Source organism: Olea europaea, chromosome 8 (genome assembly GCF_002742605.1).
Source record: "Olea europaea var. sylvestris chromosome 8, O_europaea_v1, whole genome shotgun sequence".
NCBI lineage: Eukaryota > Viridiplantae > Streptophyta > Magnoliopsida > Lamiales > Oleaceae > Olea > Olea europaea.
The window spans coordinates 9,121,150-9,141,037 of record NC_036244.1 but is presented as its reverse complement, the minus strand read 5'-3'; the positions used below and the strand labels follow the sequence as shown (position 1 = coordinate 9,141,037).

The window sequence follows — 19,888 nt, the reverse complement described above, 5'->3', positions numbered from 1 at the left end:
AGTTAACACGTCGCTCAATTTTAATAGTGCTTATCACCCTCAAACTGATGGGCAAACAGAGGTAGTTAATCGTTCTTTGGGTGACTTGTTGCGGTGCTTGGTTGGGGATAATCTACGCTCATGGGATCAGCGGCTTAGCCAGGCAAAGTTTGCATATAATCATGCTAGAAATAGAAGCACCGGTTTCAGTCCGTTCCAGGTTGTGTATAGTATTCTGCTCCGCAGCCCTGTTGATTTATTGACTCTGTCCTCTAAGACTCGGCTGCATGGGACAGCTGTTGACTTTGTTCGTATTTTGCAACAAGTTCACGAGGAAACACGAGCTAATCTGCTAGAGTCCAACCATAAGTATAAAGAGGCGGCTGATTGGCATCGACGTCCTGTTGAGTTTGACGTTGGGGATTATGTTTGGGCGGTACTGACTAAGGATCGAGTGCCATCTCATGAGCATTCGAAGTTATCACCTCGTACCATTGGTCCAGTGGAAATTGTGGAGAAGATCAACCCCAACGCTTATCGCCTTCGACTTCCTTCCCATACCATGGAGACAACGTGGGAGATAGTGCTATCGGTTCTGATTCGAGGGCGAATCCCATTGATCCCGGGGAGAATGATGAGGTTTATGTGGAGGAACAGGCATTGGCATACATGGAACGGTTGGATGGTCGGCTTTCAAAGAAATTGATGTAATTTTGTGTTTGGTGTCCGTTTTGGACCAATAACCCCATTTCGGAAAGGTAGCGAGCGTTTCAGATTGAACTCACTGCTTTGCCGTGATGTACGAGGGCTTTTGGGCATTTGAAGTCGTTTAGTGTGTCAAAACAGCATTTTAAGTTTTTGTTTTATTTATTTTCAGCATTTGTTATTTCCATTTTGTAGCCCAGCCCATTTTGGGACTGCTAGCCCAATAGGTTATCTTTTCTTTCATATTTAAGACGCTGCAAGACGCCTCCTAGGATTTTCTTGGTTGTTCACGAAATAATAAAAGTTTGTTTCTGAATTCAATCCGTTTGGTTATTATTATCGTGTGTTTGTAGATTCAATCTACATCACTATATCATGGAGATTTGTGAAGTCATTTACAGCTACATCCTCAAATCATTTTGAAATTATTACAATCGATAAAGCAGGGCGAGAATGTGTGTGGTTGAGAAACATGACCTATCATATCCAAGTATCATGCAGATTAATTTTAACAAATGATAGTTTAACAATTTTATATGAAGATAATGCGGCTTGTATTGCACAACTCAGAGGAGGCTATATCAAAGGTGACAGAATGAAGCATATTTCTCCAAAATTCTTTCATACACACGATCTTCAAAAGAATGGCGACATCGATATCCAACAAATTCGTTCAAGTGATAATGTGGCCAATTTATTCACAAAAGCACTGATAATATCTACATTCAAGAAATTAGTTTAAAAGATTGGAAGGCATCGACTCAAAGTTTTTCAGTGATCAACATCAAGGGGAGTAGCTGTATTCCTTTTCCTTCGCTTAGGTTTTGTCCCACTGGTTTTCTTAGCAATGTTTTAATGAGACAGCATTTATTTTTAGTACTCCAAAATAACTGTACTCTTTTTCCTTTGTTTGATTTTTTTCCATTGAATTTTTATCAAGGAAGGTTTTCAAGAGCCAATTATTGTACAAATAATTATCAAAAGGGGAGTGTTAAATAATGAGATAATTATTGATGATTATTTAGTATTATCATGATACTTGTATAAGTTTTATCTAGTTTAGAAGATCTATTTTATTCCAATTGTAACTCTTATTTTGGACCCTATAAATATAGGACATTTGTTTATAATAATACACAATTTAGTTTTAACTCTTTATTTCTTCTCTTATTTCCTCTCTTCCCTTTAGTTTCATAGAAGTATGACATTATTATTATTATTGTTGTTGTTGTTATTTTTATTTTTTGAAGCTTGAAGCATCATTAATGTCATGTCAAAAAATATGCAACATAAATTCACAAAATTTTTATAGCATGTTGCCTATATGATTTGGATCATATCTTCATGCTTTCGAAATTTTTGGAGAAAAATGAAAACCTAGTTAAATTTGCAGAAATTTTTAAAAATTACTGCATTTTATACTTTGATTTTAGTGCAGTAATTTTTGTATGGTGAAAAAAGTATTTTAATAAAATTTTCAACCATATGAATTCAAATTTTGGACTTAAATTTTAAATTTAGATCAAAATTCTAAAATTGAAGAAAAAATGAAGATGAAGAGCAGAATCTTCCACCTAGCCTCCCTGTATTGCGTTTGTGTTCCAAACACGTGTTACGTATAGAATTTTAAGTTCTAACCCCACATATGATCTTAGGGTCCTTTTGATTGAAAATGTGGAAAAAGAAAACCAATTTTATATAAGTTGGAAAAGAAAAAATCACCAAAACTATGAAAATTCATTTTCCATGAAATTGGTCAAAATATGCTTTAAGTGTTTGTACCTTAGAATTCGAATTTCATTTTCACTTTTTTATCAAATAGCTAAGGTAGAAAACGAATTTTCAAATGTGACATTTTTCATGGAATTCACTCCAATCAAACGGATCCTTAATGATACATGTGGGAAAAAGTAAAATTGACATGGACAAAAAAATGACGCTTGCATCACACACCACCGACTGCGAGTGGACAACCTGACATGCTCCCACATAAAACTTAGAAGAAAAAATTTGAAACTTCCCTAGCTCGTGAGAACTAAAAAGTGGTTTGCAATTTTGAAAATTACATTTTGATCCTTGAATTATTCTGAATTTTTTCAGCATAAAAATATTGAACTTTGATATTTTTAACGCATTTTTCTGTATTGAAAGTATAAAATACATTTTTTACTTAATTAAAAATCTGGAATCTACTACTTACCGGGAAGTAATTATTATTATTTTAAAATGCTCCCGTTTTCTAAGATTGAAAAATACTTTCAAATTAATTTTTACCCCTCTATTTGTAAACTATTTCTTGAAAATTGTATCAAGTCAGAAAAATATAATTTTATTATCAAATTTTTTTCTAACTATAAATAATATCACATTCTTGAGTGGTGTTGGTCTTAATGTGGTTCCCCAATCCATTGCGACATAATTATATTTTTTGTATTTAGTCCTACGTGGTTCGATTGATGTATACTTTTAGCATTCTAAGAGAGAATACTAAAAGTTTACTGGTACACAGTGTATCAAAAGCTACATGCTTATCAAAAATATAAATGGATATGGAACCTGAATTAATAAAATACGTGAATATTTTTGGAATATATTTTTTGGTGATAAGAAAAATAGAAGTATTATGATATCATTTTCATTATTATTATTATTATTATTATTCTTATTATTATTATTATTATTATTATTATTATTATTATTATTATTATTATTATTATTATTATTATTTTATATGATTGTGTTGCAAAAGTGAATTGAAAATTTGTATAACAAACCTTAAATGATGAGAGATTTATTTATTTTATTACATTTTTAATTATTTTCAGAAATAATTAATTTTTGATATTATGATATAGTGCACTGCCATTAATTTGATGATTGTCTTCTCCGACTATAAGGTAAGTGATAAAAAGAATGATATATTATTTATATATATATATATATATATATATATATATATCATAATTGGATAAATATGCACATTTATATTTTTATTGTACATCATGGAATTATCTTATTGAATTACCTGATATTTGTTAGTTCTTGAATCATTATAAATGCTAACATGATTAGAATTAGTGAGATTCTTACACAAACATATTGATTATCATTTGGGTGAGATATCAATAATCGGGGGATTTAGATAAAATCTTTTCTAGAACTTTTTTGATTCACCAGTTGAGTGGGAATTCTAAAGCTTGGAGAATTAATATAATTGTCTCTTGGAACTTATGGATTTTTCGCATTATAAAATTAAGTTTATGATATTGAAATAATCGGATTGCGAAGAACATAGTAAAATTTCGACTCTATGCCTATTGTTGAACTATCATATAAGTTAGTTTACATTAATTGAAAATGATATATGTGCATAAATGGACATTGATTAAAAAAAAAATAACTGTCGCTAGAATCTAATAGATCGTGACATCAAAAACTATAGTTATTGACCTTTATAAATGTAATAAGCTAAATCAGACAACGTTTCAGTATACTAGCTGAACATGATGCTTTAGAGAGCATCAATCATGTAGTATGGATCATACTACTTTAGAGTAAAGATTAGAACTGTGTTAACTAAAAAAAAGAAAAAAAAAGATTGTCATGACTCATTTTTAAAATATTAATTAAACAAAAGGATTGAATAAAATAAAAAAAGGTCAAATGAAATATTTTAAGAATAAAAAATTGTTGGGTACAGGGCTTTTAGGTTTTGATGCTTGAGCAATTTAAATATAAGATTTTGCGAAAATTTGATCATATACACACTTTAAAACACATTTATGAAACATAAGGTACTTAAACGGTATTACATATACGTTGTTTACGTAATTTTAAAAGAGGGTCACAAAATATCAAAATTTCCGGAAACGTTTCCTCTACCTATACATTACATATTTGCCCCCCGGACATATTTCAGTGGTGCGAAGGACAGGAGTGAGGTTATCTTACGTTTTGCTAGCAGTCACAGTGTGAGGGTTCGATTCTTGAGATATGGAATTGGATTCCTTCTAGGCGTAGTGTACACGCAGCTCTTGTTCCCTGACCTGTTGGGGGCACATTCCAAAATTTACCTCCCTCACAAAGTTCTAAGGGCGGAACGAGACGGTGGGGGCTCTCAAGGTTGGGGGTCAACCTTTATTGCATTACATATTTAAATGAAGGCTTGCTCCCCCAGGAAGTGGTTTGAGCACAATTATTCAGAAGTTTCCACGTGATAATGGTCCACATAGAAATAAGTGCCAATGAATCTTTGCAAACCGGAATATTCACGATAGTAACCTCACGTGTCAACCTTGGTTAGGATTTTAGTTCAGGGCGGAGCCAGGATTTTAGTTCAGTGCGAGCAAAATTTTTTCGACGACGAATGTCGAGGTTTTGGTCATGGATTTAATGATAATAAAAAAATAAAACAATAGTACATCAATACTAAAAATGACATAATGTATATATTACATTTGTTCTTTGCGAGTTTACATTATCGAGCCTCAAAAATATATATTTCTCCACATAAACAATTGTGCAATTATTCATCTACTAATCACCCAATTACTACTAGGAGTGGGAGTAATTCGAGATGTCAAATGAATCACAAATACTGGAAGCAACTCACAAAGCTTAGTGCAATTCACAATTTCACATAATCAATTCACAGTGCAATACGCCAATACCTATATATACCATTTGTCTAGTGCAATTCACAGTTCAATACTCCAATTCACAATTTCAAATAATCAATTCACAATTTCACAATGCAGTATATACTATTTCCAAATACTAGGCAACTTGAACTTGCAACCACAGATTCCAGAGAGCGAGAGCCAAGAGGCAACAATGAACTGGTGATCCATTGGAAGTTTGTGCCGCTTCGAGAAATTAAAGAACAAAGTGCTAATTTCATAAGTTAAAAAAAAAAACAAATATTATTACAATTTACACAAATTGAAATAACAAAAAAAAATAAGGGAAAAAAAATTTGGGGCTTCGCCTTTCGCTTTTTGGAATTTGGCTTCTTCTTTTGCTGGCTCGGCTGGTTGGCATTGGCACTTGACGCCTTGGCGGAGCTGAGGATGTAGAGTCGGAGTCAGAGTCGGAGATGTGAGATGTCAAGATGAGAGCCTAGAGTAGGAGTTATACAATAATGAATTGTCGGAGAGGGAAAGGGAACAACGGTCGTACTGTGACGACGGTTGACGAAGAGGGAAGGGAACGGCGGGCTTTGTCACTGGTGGAGAGGGAAGTGCGTGGCGAAGTGCGAAGTCGTCACAGGCAAAGTTACAAAGGGTAGAAATTTTGAAATGAATGAATGGGTTTGGGTCAACAATTGATTCAATTGAATTTTGATATGAATAGGTCTAAAACGGGTCATGGCATTGCACAATTGGGCTTCTCTCTTTGGGTTGGATAGAGAATTGGGTTACTAGATTGAACAAACAAACCAACAAAAAAAATATATATATATTTTTGGGCCCAAAACACTGGACATATAGTGGCTCCGCCCCTACATGCATGTAGCAACGCCCGTCATACGACAGTACCATTCCTATAGGACCACCTCAAATGTTTCACAGTGCAACATCTACATATTTAAAACATGAAAAATATGAATGGCCATTTAGTTAAAAACATGTGCACGTGCAATTATTGCAAAAATGTGATCATTATGGACCCCGATTATAATTCTTACTTCTGTCCCGAGCATGCAACATATATCAATCCTAATTGTCCCCTATTAGGATTTCACGAAATTATACATAAAATAACCGTTCTATTGCCTACCTCATGATGTTGAGGTTGCTCCCGGTACATGACTCGCATATTCAAACATATCAATAGTGGGATATAAGCTAAGAAAAAATCCATGCAAGAAAATGAGGTTTCTTTATAATCAAGTAACTAAATAATAAGTGCAATTAAATTCACAGAGTCATATAATTTTACAGCTACAAGGTATAGTGTATACGCTACTTAAAGCTGGAGGATATAACTTATTTTTGACCTATAATAAACATACAAATACATAATCAATACAACCTCTTATCAAGTGCCGACAATCGAACAAATTTTCAAAACAACAATTTTCATTCTCCTTTCTAGTTGCTTAAACTTATATCCAATACAAGAAGCATATTATCGCTTAATAAGGCCTTGTATGGGATCACGAAAAGAGTAGAAAAGAAGTTTTTACTTCAAAAATTTTAAATTTTGGAATACTCGATTAACTTGCTTACACTACAACAAAAGTGGGTTTTTACGACATTGATTTATGGCGTGCATTTTATGCACATCGTGAAAAGTATCTTTTTACAGCGTTCGGAAAATGTGTGCCGTAATTAATTAAATGCTTAAAGTATTTATGGCATACATGTAGGACATGCCGTAAATAATTTAGAATTACACATTTTTACGGCGTACGTCATGAACGCCGTTATAAATCACACCTTTTAAGGCGTGCATCGTGAACGTCGTTATAGACGCACGCCATAATAGCCGGCCCAACACAAAGTAAAATTAAAACCCGCCAAACACAAGCCCAATCCTTATGAAATTAGGGAACTTATTGTTGCATATAACTCATTCCCTCTCAATCCCTCGTCCCTGTCAATCTCGCGCCCTCTCTCTCTCAATATCGAGCATCGACACCAGCACTAACAAATCTCCAGTCAATGGTCAGGTTGGCAATTACACCCTAAGCAAGATTACACGCTGTTTAATTGCCCAGATTTTTCCCCTCGTTTTGCATTTGGTTCTGTGACTTTTGCTTTAGGTATGTGTGCTGAATTTTTTTTGCTGGGTCTTATAATTATGCAGATTGAGGTGGTTGTAATCTTTCTTTCCCTCTTTATAATTCCAATCTTTTACTAATTTTTCACCTTCTGATTGCTGAGTTTGATTTTCACACCGCCAGAATCTGCACTATAGAGACACGACAGTGTGTGGTTACTGGTTAGTTGCAAATTGAATATATATGGTTCTTGATAAGTTTATAGGGTTCTTGAGGTGAGGGTTATGAGAACTTAAGTAATAAGTCTCAATATCAAATTCCACACTAAATGTTGAGAATAGGGATAGGGGTTTCCAGAAAAAGTTCAATACCATGGAATGTTGCTACTGTGACAAGACTGGCCACATGAAGAATAATTATAGAGCACCAAAGAAGATGGAAGAAAAGAATAACAATAGTGCTAATGCGGTGACTAAAGAGGTCCAAAATGCTTTACTCTTGTTGGTTGATATTCTTATTGATTTTTGGGTAATGGATTTAGGAGCTTCTTTTTACACCACTATATATCCTTAAATTTTGGAGAACTATGTTACTGGGAATTATGGAAATGCATATATTGCTGATGGAGAACATATGGATATTGTTGGTATTGATGATGTCAGTTTGAGGATGTGTGATCTGATTTCAGTTTGACAACTGATAATTAAGGTCATAACGTCACTTTGTTGCCTGTTTTCGGAGAGTTACTAACGAAACCATGGTTATTGCTTGAGTAAATAAATTTGGAACTCTTTACATCACTTCAAATTAAAAAGAAATGGTTGCAATTCAGCCATTAGTTTTGATTTGTAACACTGTAGGCTAGGGCACATAATTGAGAACAAAATAAACATGCTTCACTCTAAATGGAAGCTATTTGAGTTGAAACCTATTGAAACACTTTATGTGAATGTTATGTTTATTGCAAGGAAAAAAAATGTTTAGTTCCTCTAAAATCAAAAGGGGTCCAAAATCTACAAAATTAAAGTTGATTCATGCGGATATGTAGGGGATCTTCAACTATTACTTTCTTTGGAGGTTCCAATTATTATGTGACATTTATTGATAACTTAAGTAAGAAGGTATAAGATTATTTTGTAATGAATAAATCTGATGTCTTTAATTCATTCAAGAGATGGAAATCCATGGTGGAAGATGAAACAACTTTGAAGGTGAAGTGTTTGAAGTCAAGTAAGTTATAATAGTGGAGAGTATTTAGATCATGATTTCAAGAAGTATTGTGCTAACAACATAATCAAAATGAAAACAATTTCAAGAGGATCGCAACAAAATGATATGCCTGACTGGATGAATAATATGCTAAAAATGAGCATGCTAGAAATATGAGATTACATGCTGGATTACCAAAATTATTATTTTCATATTCATAGTGGCCGGTGTACATTGTAGCATTTTGTTAAACTCGAGAAATGCAATATGATTTGCATAGTCAAAAACCATTTGAGACTGTTGAGAATTTTTAGATTTTATTAAAAATTGATAAAATATGTGATTAAGAAATTGTGGGTCTCATGATATAAAATATGTTTTTAAAAAATGAATTTTTAAAAATAGGGTTAAGTATTTTCTGTTCATTATTCTTGATAAATGCTCATTTCCAAGCCCAGCAGACTTTACACTTTAACCATAGAAGATTCAGTCCTCCATGCAAGGCAGTCTCAATAGGCTCGAATGAGGGCCCAAAAAAATAAAATAAAAGAGAAGCTGTAACATTGAATGCAATATGCCAAAAATTAATTGAATAATAGTTGAGTTGATTGTAAGTATGCCCTCATGAGTTTCTCTATGAGTTCGTATTCTAGATTCGGTATTGCACTAGGGAAATCTTTGAAATTCCCCTGTCCTTCCTTGAATATTTCTCTTGTCCTTATTCTTAACCAAGTTTTCAATTAATTTCTCAACAGATTACAGGAGCGTTGAAGGAGGCTCTAACTGTTCCAATTTCACCTATTTTAATTCAGGTTTCCATTATTTTTTTGTAATTACAGTTTGTGTGAAAATTCATTGTCAAAATGACTTACCTAATTGAAATCTGATTTCTATGATGTCCTAATATAATCATTTTTCACTTCATTTTTAATGTGTTTTAACAGATTATAAATTAATATGTGTTGGTATATCTTATCATGGATAAAGATTGGGTACACTTATCAAGGTGATCTTGTCCTGTTAAATTTAAAATATTATGAAATATGCCCATAAATGCTTTTTAGTTTATTTATTTAGCATACTTTGTATAGAGTTTTAGAAGCATATCAACATGGTGCGAGAAACTTTGCAAATATGGTTCAAACCAATGCTGGGAATCCAAAAAAGGTCATATGCCCTTACAAATGTTGCAAAAACCTATTTCACCAACATTTTGATATAATGTATGGACATTTATTCATTAATGACATGGATCCTACATATACTACCTGGGTGGTTCATGGGGAAAAACCGAATGCAGCATCATCGCCTCCTCAAGATGTAGAAAATTTATAGACGTATAGGATGTATAGAGATGCATTTTTTTAGGATCACAATAATGTAGAATCCGAAAATGAAGATAGAGAGAAAGAATTTTCAAATTTATATGATGACGTCGAAATTCCTTTATATCCTGGTTGCACGAAGTAGACAAGGATATCTGTAATTGTTGTCTTGTATAAGCTTAAAGCTACTCATGGTATATCTGACAATGGTTTTAATGAACTTCTTGATATTATCCGAGATATACTACCACATGGGAACACCCTTCCTGATTCTTGCAATTCAACGAAAAGGTTATTGAACACCTTTGATTTAGGCTATGAGAAGATACATGCATGTGTAAATGATTGTTGCTTGTTTAGAAAGGATTTAGTGAATATGGATACATGTCCAAAATGTGGATCTTCGCGGTGGAAAGTTAATGAACAGACTAAGAAGATTCAAAAAGGGATACCTGCAAAGGTTTTGTGATATTTTCCAATTATACCACGATTTAGAAGAATGTTTAGGTCACTCAATAAGGCAGAACAACTGATATGGCACTCAAATCACTAAAGTCAAGATGGAAAAATACGTCATCCAGTTGATTCATTAGCTTGGGAGAGAATTGATCAAAAATGGATTACACGTCGGCCTAGATGTGATGTAATGTCACATTCTGGTTATGTTATCAATGGACATCGATTTCATACAACCGATGTTAGTAGAAATACATAGAACAGTGGTGTTTCTATTGAAGCCCAAACTATTTGTCGGTCTAGTGTGAAGGATACAAGCCACGTAGTTGGTAAAATATCTTATTACATAGTTATAAGAGACATAATTTTGCTAGATTATCACAGTTTAAAGTTCGCATGTTTCATTGTGATTGGTCAAATATTGATAGTGGAATCAAGATTGAAGAAGGATTTACAATGGTAAATCTTCATAGAGGACAATATCACTTTGAAAGAGATCCATTTATTTTAGCATCACAAGCAAAACAAGTTTTTTATTCTAGAGAAAGTGATACATCTAGTTGGTATATTGTATTAAAGGCACCTCCTAGAGGATTTCATGAGTTAGAAAATTTTGATGAGGAGGCTTATACTCCATCCACATTAGATGCATTAAGTGTTGATATGACTGTTGAAGATGGCGATTATGTGAGACATGATTGTGAGGGCATTGATATTGAATATGGTAATTGTATATCTTTAAGTCTTTCTTGCTTTATTTTAATTTTATATTGATATGATATTATATTGAGGTTAATGTCTTTAATGTCTCTAATTCCATTATTTCTTGCTTTATTTTTGTAGATGCAAATGATAAAAGCTGAGTTTTGTGGATGCTGATGTTCACACGATTGGAAATAAGATGACATATCCTGGTGAAGTAAATTCTTGGATTGTATGTATATTATTTTTTAATTTTTTAATGTTAAGTTTAATTAAAATATTACTCGTTTTTTCTTTTTTTTAGTTTAATACAGTCATCTAATCAAGGCTATAAGAAATCAAAAAGAGCTAAAAAAAGCTTCAATTGTTGCTGCCACAAGAGAAGGGAAAGAAGGATAAGACTATCAGAAGGAGGTTCTAATTCTATTCTAGATGTACGTGAAAATGACGTGGTAGAAGGGTTGCCTAATAGTGCTAGTACTACTGAAAACAAAAAGAAGGGAAGGGGTCGAGCAAAATTGAATTATCTAAACAATGGAAAATGTGCGAAGTTACCAATAGAGTTTAATGAAAGAGGACAGCCAATTTGTAAGGGCTCAAATAAGTTGTCATCATTTATTGGGACCACAACTAGAGAACTTATACCAATTACATGGAAAAATTGGAAAGATATCAGTAAAGAATTTCTTGATGACATATTGGAGCATGTGCAGGTAATATAAATGTCACATCTTTTATATAATTTAAATGAAATTACTATTAATATTGTGTACTTTGATGCAGCAAAAATTTGATGTCGATCTTTGTCATAGAAAATACATCATGCAAAAAATGGGAAAAAATTGGCGAGATCATCGATGTAATTTGCTTAAAGCAATCAATAACAAAGGAAAAACAATTGGCTTGACACGAGCTGCTGCTCTCCTCAAGCCTGATAATGTTGAATCAATGGAAGAATGGCAAGCATTTGTCAAAGAACGCAATTCTCAACCATATAAGGTAAGCTTTCATTGATTTTGTATATTGATTGTGCTTTGCAACATACTGCTTACTGCATCTGTTATATATTTGCCACAACATTTATGTCTATTACAGCATGCATAAATGATGTTGTAGGAAAAGAAAAAGATTCAAAAAGATGAGAGCAAGTCAAACCATGTTGCATACAACAAGTAGAAAGGGTTTTGCTCGCTTAGAAGCTGAAATGGTAAAAAATTGTTAAATTAAAGTTAAATTTGTTTTGAAATTATAAATGTTATACAAACTACCACACATGAAATGTAAAATACAGCGTGCTGAAAGTGAAGATCCTGATTCGATAACAAGAGATGATGTTTATATTCGAGGACATACGTGAAAAAATGGTGAACCTATTAATGAATCAGTTGGGGAAACATTGGTAACATTATTGCTTTTAGTAATTTTTTTTTTATCACTTAAAGCTTATATTACGTAATTTTAGCTCATTAATGTATTTCCTCATATCAGAATAAAATAAAAGTATATTCAGAGATGGTTTCCTCTCCAAGCAAACACTCACTTAAAGGTGATGGTGTTGCAAAAGTACTTGGTCCAGAACGTCCAGGACGGGTAAGAGGTCTTGGTTTCTGTGCGACTCCTTCAAAGTTGAATGCTTTGGTGCACAATCATAACTTGCAAACTCAAGTTCAAGAGTTGAGGGATGAAATTAAAGAATTAAGAGCTCTGTTTCAAGTGAAGAGTAAAAGTACTGAACAAGAAGATAATGTAAGTGGAAATCTAGAATCAATGAATGTTATTTTAAATTACATATTTTGTCTATATTCAAAATAATAAATTGTACAACTTGATATTAATTTTACAGTCTAGAGGCAGAAGCTTGAATGGTTTAGATAACCTTCAAAATAAGAAGTGCAAATTGTTATCTTGGTTTGGGAAAGCTGATATTGTTGCAAAAGGTGAAATTGCATCAACAAATCCAAATGATCTAGTGCATCATGTACCCCTTGGTAATGAATGTTAGAGAGTTTGGGTTAATGAAGTGATCAATAATGTTAGCTTATATCATCCCACGCGTGAGCTTTTTCTTCTGGAAGATGCATTAGGAAGTACAATTGCATGGCCAAGTAGGTATATCGAAGTGGATTCGCTGTAATCACAACGAAGGTATGCTTAACTTCTTTTCTATTTTAATTCTATTTACCTTTATGTTCGGTCTCTATTGAAGATTTTGCTGTTTAATATATTTTTGATTTGGATGCTTATTAATTATATCCTTATTATTTTCGTGGTGTGCAGGGGATCTATATTTCGTGCGGTAGCTAAATTGTCGGTCAAAGAAGTGAACTTTGATAGGTTTAATAATTTTTTGTTATATGACGGAACCTCAAAATCCAAGGGCTTATTAGTTGAATGGCGATTGGCACATACAATAGTAGTCGAATATTTTTGAGAATTGTTTAGATGAATTTTAAATTGGCATATTTTATTGAACCGTAGTCAATATTTCTTTTTATCGAAACAATGGAAAACTTGATTATATATGGAGTAATTTTATTTTGTTAATATTACAGGTTTGCTGGTATTAAAATAAATAAATGATTTTTAAAAAAATTGAATCGTCATTTACGGCATGTATAGGCATGCCGTGACGCCATGAGTATAACACTTTAAATGGCGTAAAACTGCACGCCGTAAAAAGTGAATGGTCATTTACGGCGTGTTTAGGCATGCCATGACGCCATGAGTATAACACTTTATATGGCGTAAAACTGCACGCCGTAAAAGGTGAATAGGCATTTACGGCGTGTTTAGGCATGTCGTGATGCTATGAATTTAACACTTTATACGGCGTACAACTACGAGCCGTAAAAGGTGAATGATCATTTACGCCGCATTTAGGCATGCTTTATACAGCGTACAACTACATGCCGTAAAAAGTGTGATGCTTTTCACGACGTCCATTTACAGCGCACTATGCACGTCGTAAAAAAAGACCACTTTTTACGGCATTGCTTTATACCGCATATTGTTGGATGCCGTAAAGTATTATTTATAGCATATAATGCACGCCGTAAAAACTAAACTTTGTTGTAGTGTTATTTACGTTGAAAGAGATTTTTTTCCTCCTAAATTTATAGGTGTTTTATATACATGGATTTGAAAGAAAATTATTTGAATTCTAATGATGAAGCAATCTTGGACATAATCATTTTATTGAAGAAATTTATGGCATGATCATCCATTTAAGCAAGTGGTGTTGTTCAGGGAGGAAACTCTTGGTGGTTTAAAAAGGCTTGGAAATGGGTGCTAAAATGGGCAAAGGTATAAAAGGTGGGCATGATTCATGCATTTCAAAATTTGAAATTTCAAGAATTTCCCATCTTTACGTCTCCAATTTTGAGGTCATTACGGGATGACATATGAAGCCAAAACATTACATTACTAATACCATTACGAAGTACTCATGGCCTAGTTTCTCGTGTCATTAACGGCATGTAAAATAGTAAACAGTAGCAAAAAGTTACGAGCATCAAAATACGCTGTTTCAGTTAGTATTTCGAAAATTTTGATAACATTCTAACTTTAAAAATTCATCGATAATTATGTAGTAGTTGAATCAACAATTTGCCTACATCATCTCGAAACTCATTTCGAGAACTACATCATGGACATATCGAATGATCCAAATGGGCATAAAAAATCACTAAATGTGCGTTAAACATATGTCTCTAAAAAAAAAACGTTTGACTCAAAAAATTCAATTATTTATTACTTGCACGTTACCAATTTTCCAATTACATTACATTATATTATATTTATTATTATTATTATCACTATTTATTATTATTATTATTATTATTATTATTTTATATATGGCGTATGGTGTTTGTTCTCTCTTCGTTCGTTTGTTTGTATTTTTTTTTTTGGGTGGTTACAAAGATATTCTCTAGTGTTTAAGCATTTGATTTGATAAGTTCTGCTATAGATAATCTTATTTGCAAATGTGGATGAGTTGAGGTGGTTGACTCAATGTTGACATTTTTAGTTGCTCACATTTTTTTAGATGAGTAGTAAGCTCAAACTAGTCTTTTTCAATAGTTGAGAACTATGAAGGTCAATGTGCCTTACTAATTGAAGCGTCAATTTTCTTTATTGACATTACCGGTTGTGTTGAGGCCTTGATGTTGCTAATTCTCAAGAACATGCTTGTGTAGCAATGTTCTAGTTCGTATAAATGAGTTATGGTAAGAATACTGACATTGGTCTATCGCTCGAGCTTTAGTGACACGTCAACGATCAGAATTCTATTTTGCTTCAAACAGTTTGTTTTTCAATTCCTTTTCATCCCAATCTCTTTTCCCTATATATATCCTACTCTATGAACGTCCAAAAGCGTGGTTGTTCATTTTGTTGCCTCTCCATATCATTTTTGAAGCTCCAAGAGCACATTTAAACATTGATTTCAATCATTTGGTTCTTAAGATTATATACCACATATTTGGGAAAACATCAAATCCTTGAATCCAAACACATATGACTTCCTTAAAACCATATGGAAGGTACTCTTTTAGTGGGGAATTGGGAGAGGTAGATTGCAAGCACAGGCAAAGCACAGGAATTGATGATTCTTGGAATTCCACTTGTAAGGGACAATTCTACAAGATCAAATAGCTGGAGGAGATAGCAGTATCTTGTAAATTACAGAAAGTAGATCAAGAATTCTAGTATAGTTAGCTAGACAACATTTAATCGTAACAATCGTTGTCTATAGTGAAGGTAACTAGATTGGTCTCGAGGTTTTCGCCCAATTGGGGTTTCTTCGTCAACATATCTAGTATTATTTACTGCTGTCATACTACAAACTGTGGCGTTCAAACATAGGATAACTGGACTTGTATGCTTAATCATCTAGAAACAACTAATAAGTGACTTGTTGCTTTTAATCATAAATTTCGTACGTAAAGTCAAAGTAATAAATAATCTAGAACGCATAAATTTTATAATTAAAAGCGTTCTGGGAATTTCATAAGCAGTATTGGAGTGTTGTAGAGCAATTCTACAAGTGGTATCAATGCCTAAATATGTGTCCTAACCTTATTTGTCTAGATAAGTGGTTCATTGTCCGTCTCGCCATACGTCAGTGGTGCTAACTATGCCAATTGGAAAGTTAGGATGAGAGTGTTACTAAAATCAATAGTTGAACGGATTTGGATGAGTGAGGTGAATGGTTGGAGTGCACTTAGTACAACTGTAAACAACGTAGCAATCCCTACTCCATTGCTAATTGATCTAAAACTAATTTAGTTGAATGTAATAGGAACAGCAAAGGCTTACATGCTTTATTTATGGTTGTATCCTCGAAAGATTTAGAAGAGCATCAACGTGTAAGGTAGCTAAAGAAGTTTGAGATATTTTACAGATCACACGTGAGAGAACACAGGCATTGAAAAACTCTAAGTTACAGATTTTGACCACTAGGTTTGAAGAGATCAATGTGAAATAGGATGAGATTTTTGATGAATTCTATGCGAGCTTAAATAACATAGTCAATTCTAGCTTCAACCTAGGTGAGAAAATCCTTGAGCTTGAATTAATTAGAAAAATCCTTAAATCCTTACCTGAGCGATTTAGACCTAAAGTTACAACAATAAAGGAAAGTAATAATATAGATTCTATTAAGGTGAAAGCATTGGTTGGATCACTCTAAATTATGCGCTAACTTTAGATAAACCGATAAAAGATAAGCCCATGGCTTAAAAAACTGCTAGGATTACAGTGATGGGTCCTCTGAGTTAGATTCACCTAATGAGGAGGAGTTAACATATTTCACTAAGAAATTCCAAAAAATGTTTAGGAATAAAAAGAAGTCTTAAGATAGACACAGAGGTACCCTGAGTGAATCTAGAAGAAGATCAAGAGGAGTGAGATGACATAATTGTCAAGGTTTTGATCATGTTAGGAGTGAATGCCCCAGTAGTAGGAGAATCAGGATAAGGCTATGAATACTACTCTTATTGATAAACAAGTCTAGTTCAAATAATTAGAGTAAGAGATCCATTCATGAGGAGAATAAGAAATACAATGCCTTCACTGCTAGGATTAGGAGAGGATCTAACCAGGAAAGTGAGAAAGTTGAAGGTGTAGATAGTGATGAGAAATTGGATTCTAAAAGTGAGCAAAATATACATGAGGCATATGATAAAATAGATGAGTAGTGTATTTTTTATTATGCTTGAGAGTAAAAGCTTGTAAGCTAAGGTCAAGGAACTTGAGCTTAAGAGAGAAACATATGCAGACGACCTTTAGGAATCTACCTCAACCTTGAGTAAATTGAAATCGATGAATGGATCTTTAGATACGCAACTTAAAAATCTTACAAGTGGGCTTGCAAAGCGTCTAAGAGAGCTAGTGAGCTGAGTGCTGAGAATGAGATGTTAGAAATCCAAGTTAAGAACCTTCTGAGCGAACTAGAGTATCCAAGTCTCAATACCTTTCCTGTTCTAGAGGTTCCGAAAAGCTAGATAACATCTTAAGAATGAGCAAGACAACTAGTAATAGGGGAGGTTTAAGTTTTAAAGAGGTTACCATTAGTACTTCAAAGACCACTTTTCTCCATGCCACTGACCAGCTAAAAATGTGTCTAACCCAGAACATAAGAATAACATATCTATAGTATAGAGGTTTACTTGACAGTATAGGACTTCTCGACCTAGGAATAGATGTTAGCGATCACTCAACATTAGTCCTAGGTTTATCCCCATATACTTTCATTGTGGTTAGTTAGGACACATAAGGTCTAGGTGTCATCAGTCCTTGAATAGAAATAGAATCTTAAACCGCAATTGAAATAAAAATCTGGAGTTTGTTGGACTGATTGACTTCCTTAGTGATTGAATGAGTCAATTGACCAAATTAATGACACAAATGACTAGGAACATCCCTGTCACTAGGCATATTTGGGTGAAAAGAGTGATCTAAAAAAATTATAAAATAAATCTCGATGTTCTTAAACGTAAGAGCATTTTGCTACCAAACTGATTAGATAATTTTGGTGCATGCCTTACTTATCACCATGTGTCATTAATGCCTTACTTATCACCATGTGTCATTAATCTATGTAGGCATCTCATTTATTTTCTTTTTCTTTTTAGGAGTTGTTTCACGCATGTGTATCTTTTTTGTGTTTGCATTGGCACATCCACATTTCTTTTGTGTGTGTGATGTGATCCAAGAGCCGAGCCAAACGAAGGCGAAGGCGAGTGCGAGATGAGACCTGTTGATAATCGAAGGGGGACCGATGACATGATTGAGGGGAAAGCAAGTGAAACATGTGATGGGATTGCTCATTCAAGAAACTATTGATGGGACGATGTTTGGGACTCAAAATGGGACAAGTTTCGTGTTCGGGTCGAAAGCCGAAGTGAAATGGATCAACGCGTTATAAGCGGCCGAAGAAGAGGCTGAATCGTAAAACCTTGCAGCCGTACCCCTTTAATGGCTACGGTCGTACAGCCATAGTTAGGGAATGTGATGGGGATTTCTAGATCTACCATGCGACCACATTGGAAACAACCATGCGGCTGGATGGTTATAAAATTTGACGCGTTTTTAATTTTTTCGCGAATTTCCTTATTTTGTTAGAATTTGATATCAATTAGATTTCTTTCCATATTTTGATGATTTTACATGATTTTAGCTAGGTTTTTTAGCTTTAGTATAAGTACTCTTTCCATTACATTGTGTAGGGACTTTTGGCCATTATTATTGAATTCAAGAGAGGCTTTTGCTTTCTTCCAATTTGTTTGTCTTTGAAATTTAATTTAGAACTTATCAAGGATAATTCCTTGTGGAGTTTAACAGCAGATCGTGGGTTCTTCAATTTGTAAGCAAGGGGTCCATTGCATGACAGTTATCTTTAGGTTCTTTGTTTCATCTTGTTGGGTTCATTCCAAACTGGTTATCAATTGGCATTCTTGGGTTCAGCATCAATCTAGTTGTGGGTTTCATAGTCTAAGTTGTTACGGGGTTCGCATCAATTGGTATCAGAGCTTTGGTTCCAATTTAATCAAGTTCTATCTTTAATTTTCTTGTTAGGTCGTAGTTTTCTTTGATTTCCAATTTCCATCCTTGTTCTTGAGTCATTCTTCAATTCATTCATTCAATCCATATTTTTCGTTGGTAATATAATCTCTTGTGTTAGTTAAAAAAAAGGTTACTGTACATCCAGATTAAAAGAAAAGTTACTATTCACGTAAAAAAAATTATTTTTATATTATTTGCTTGATTTGCTACCAACAAGTTCATATTCAAATTCCTAAATTCCAAAGTTCTCTTTCAATTCTTCAATTTTGTCAATTGTTCCGTTGAAATTTTATTGATTCCATTCAAATTTCATTCCATTTATTTTCAGTCCCTTGCAAATTATTCTCTTGACTTACGTTTCGGGTTGAATCCACAAGTTTTAATCTGGTGAGTTCATTATTGTTCTTGGAAGCACTTGGTGGAAGCATTGAGTGGTAAAAGGCAGAATAATGAGCTTATTAGAGGGTAAAAGCCAATTGTGTGATTCCAAGTGAAATTTGGTGAGACAGAAATTGAGAGAATGTCTGAACAAGAAGGTTCCAACTCAAGCCGACATGGTTATCACAACAACACATCAGAGGATTTGATACAGCGGTTTGAACTTGCTTTTGGGGTTGTTAGAGATAGGTTGGATCAACAGGATGCTTGGAGCGCTAAGTAGGAAGCTTGGATGATGAGAATGGATTCATCGGTAGCTAATCTTAGTAGGGAGCCGCGGGCGGAG

The 19,888-nt window shown here is 33.7% G+C and overlaps 1 protein-coding gene and 1 long non-coding RNA gene across 2 annotated transcripts; both read left to right on the top strand.

The window, feature by feature from the left end:
- The first annotated feature begins 12,229 nt into the window (after positions 1–12,229).
- LOC111399234 lies at positions 12,230–12,499 on the top strand. Its single transcript, XR_002703606.1, has 2 exons — positions 12,230–12,307; positions 12,392–12,499. It is a non-coding gene; the product is annotated as an uncharacterized LOC111399234 (long non-coding RNA).
- A 109-nt stretch (positions 12,500–12,608) lies between these two features.
- On the top strand, positions 12,609–13,300 carry LOC111399233. Its single transcript, XM_023026496.1, has 2 exons — positions 12,609–12,846; positions 12,944–13,300. Exons 1-2 carry the CDS (start codon positions 12,613–12,615, stop codon positions 13,100–13,102), a joined length of 393 nt encoding a protein of 130 aa, XP_022882264.1. The 5' UTR covers positions 12,609–12,612; the 3' UTR covers positions 13,103–13,300.
- The last annotated feature ends 6,588 nt before the right edge of the window (positions 13,301–19,888 follow it).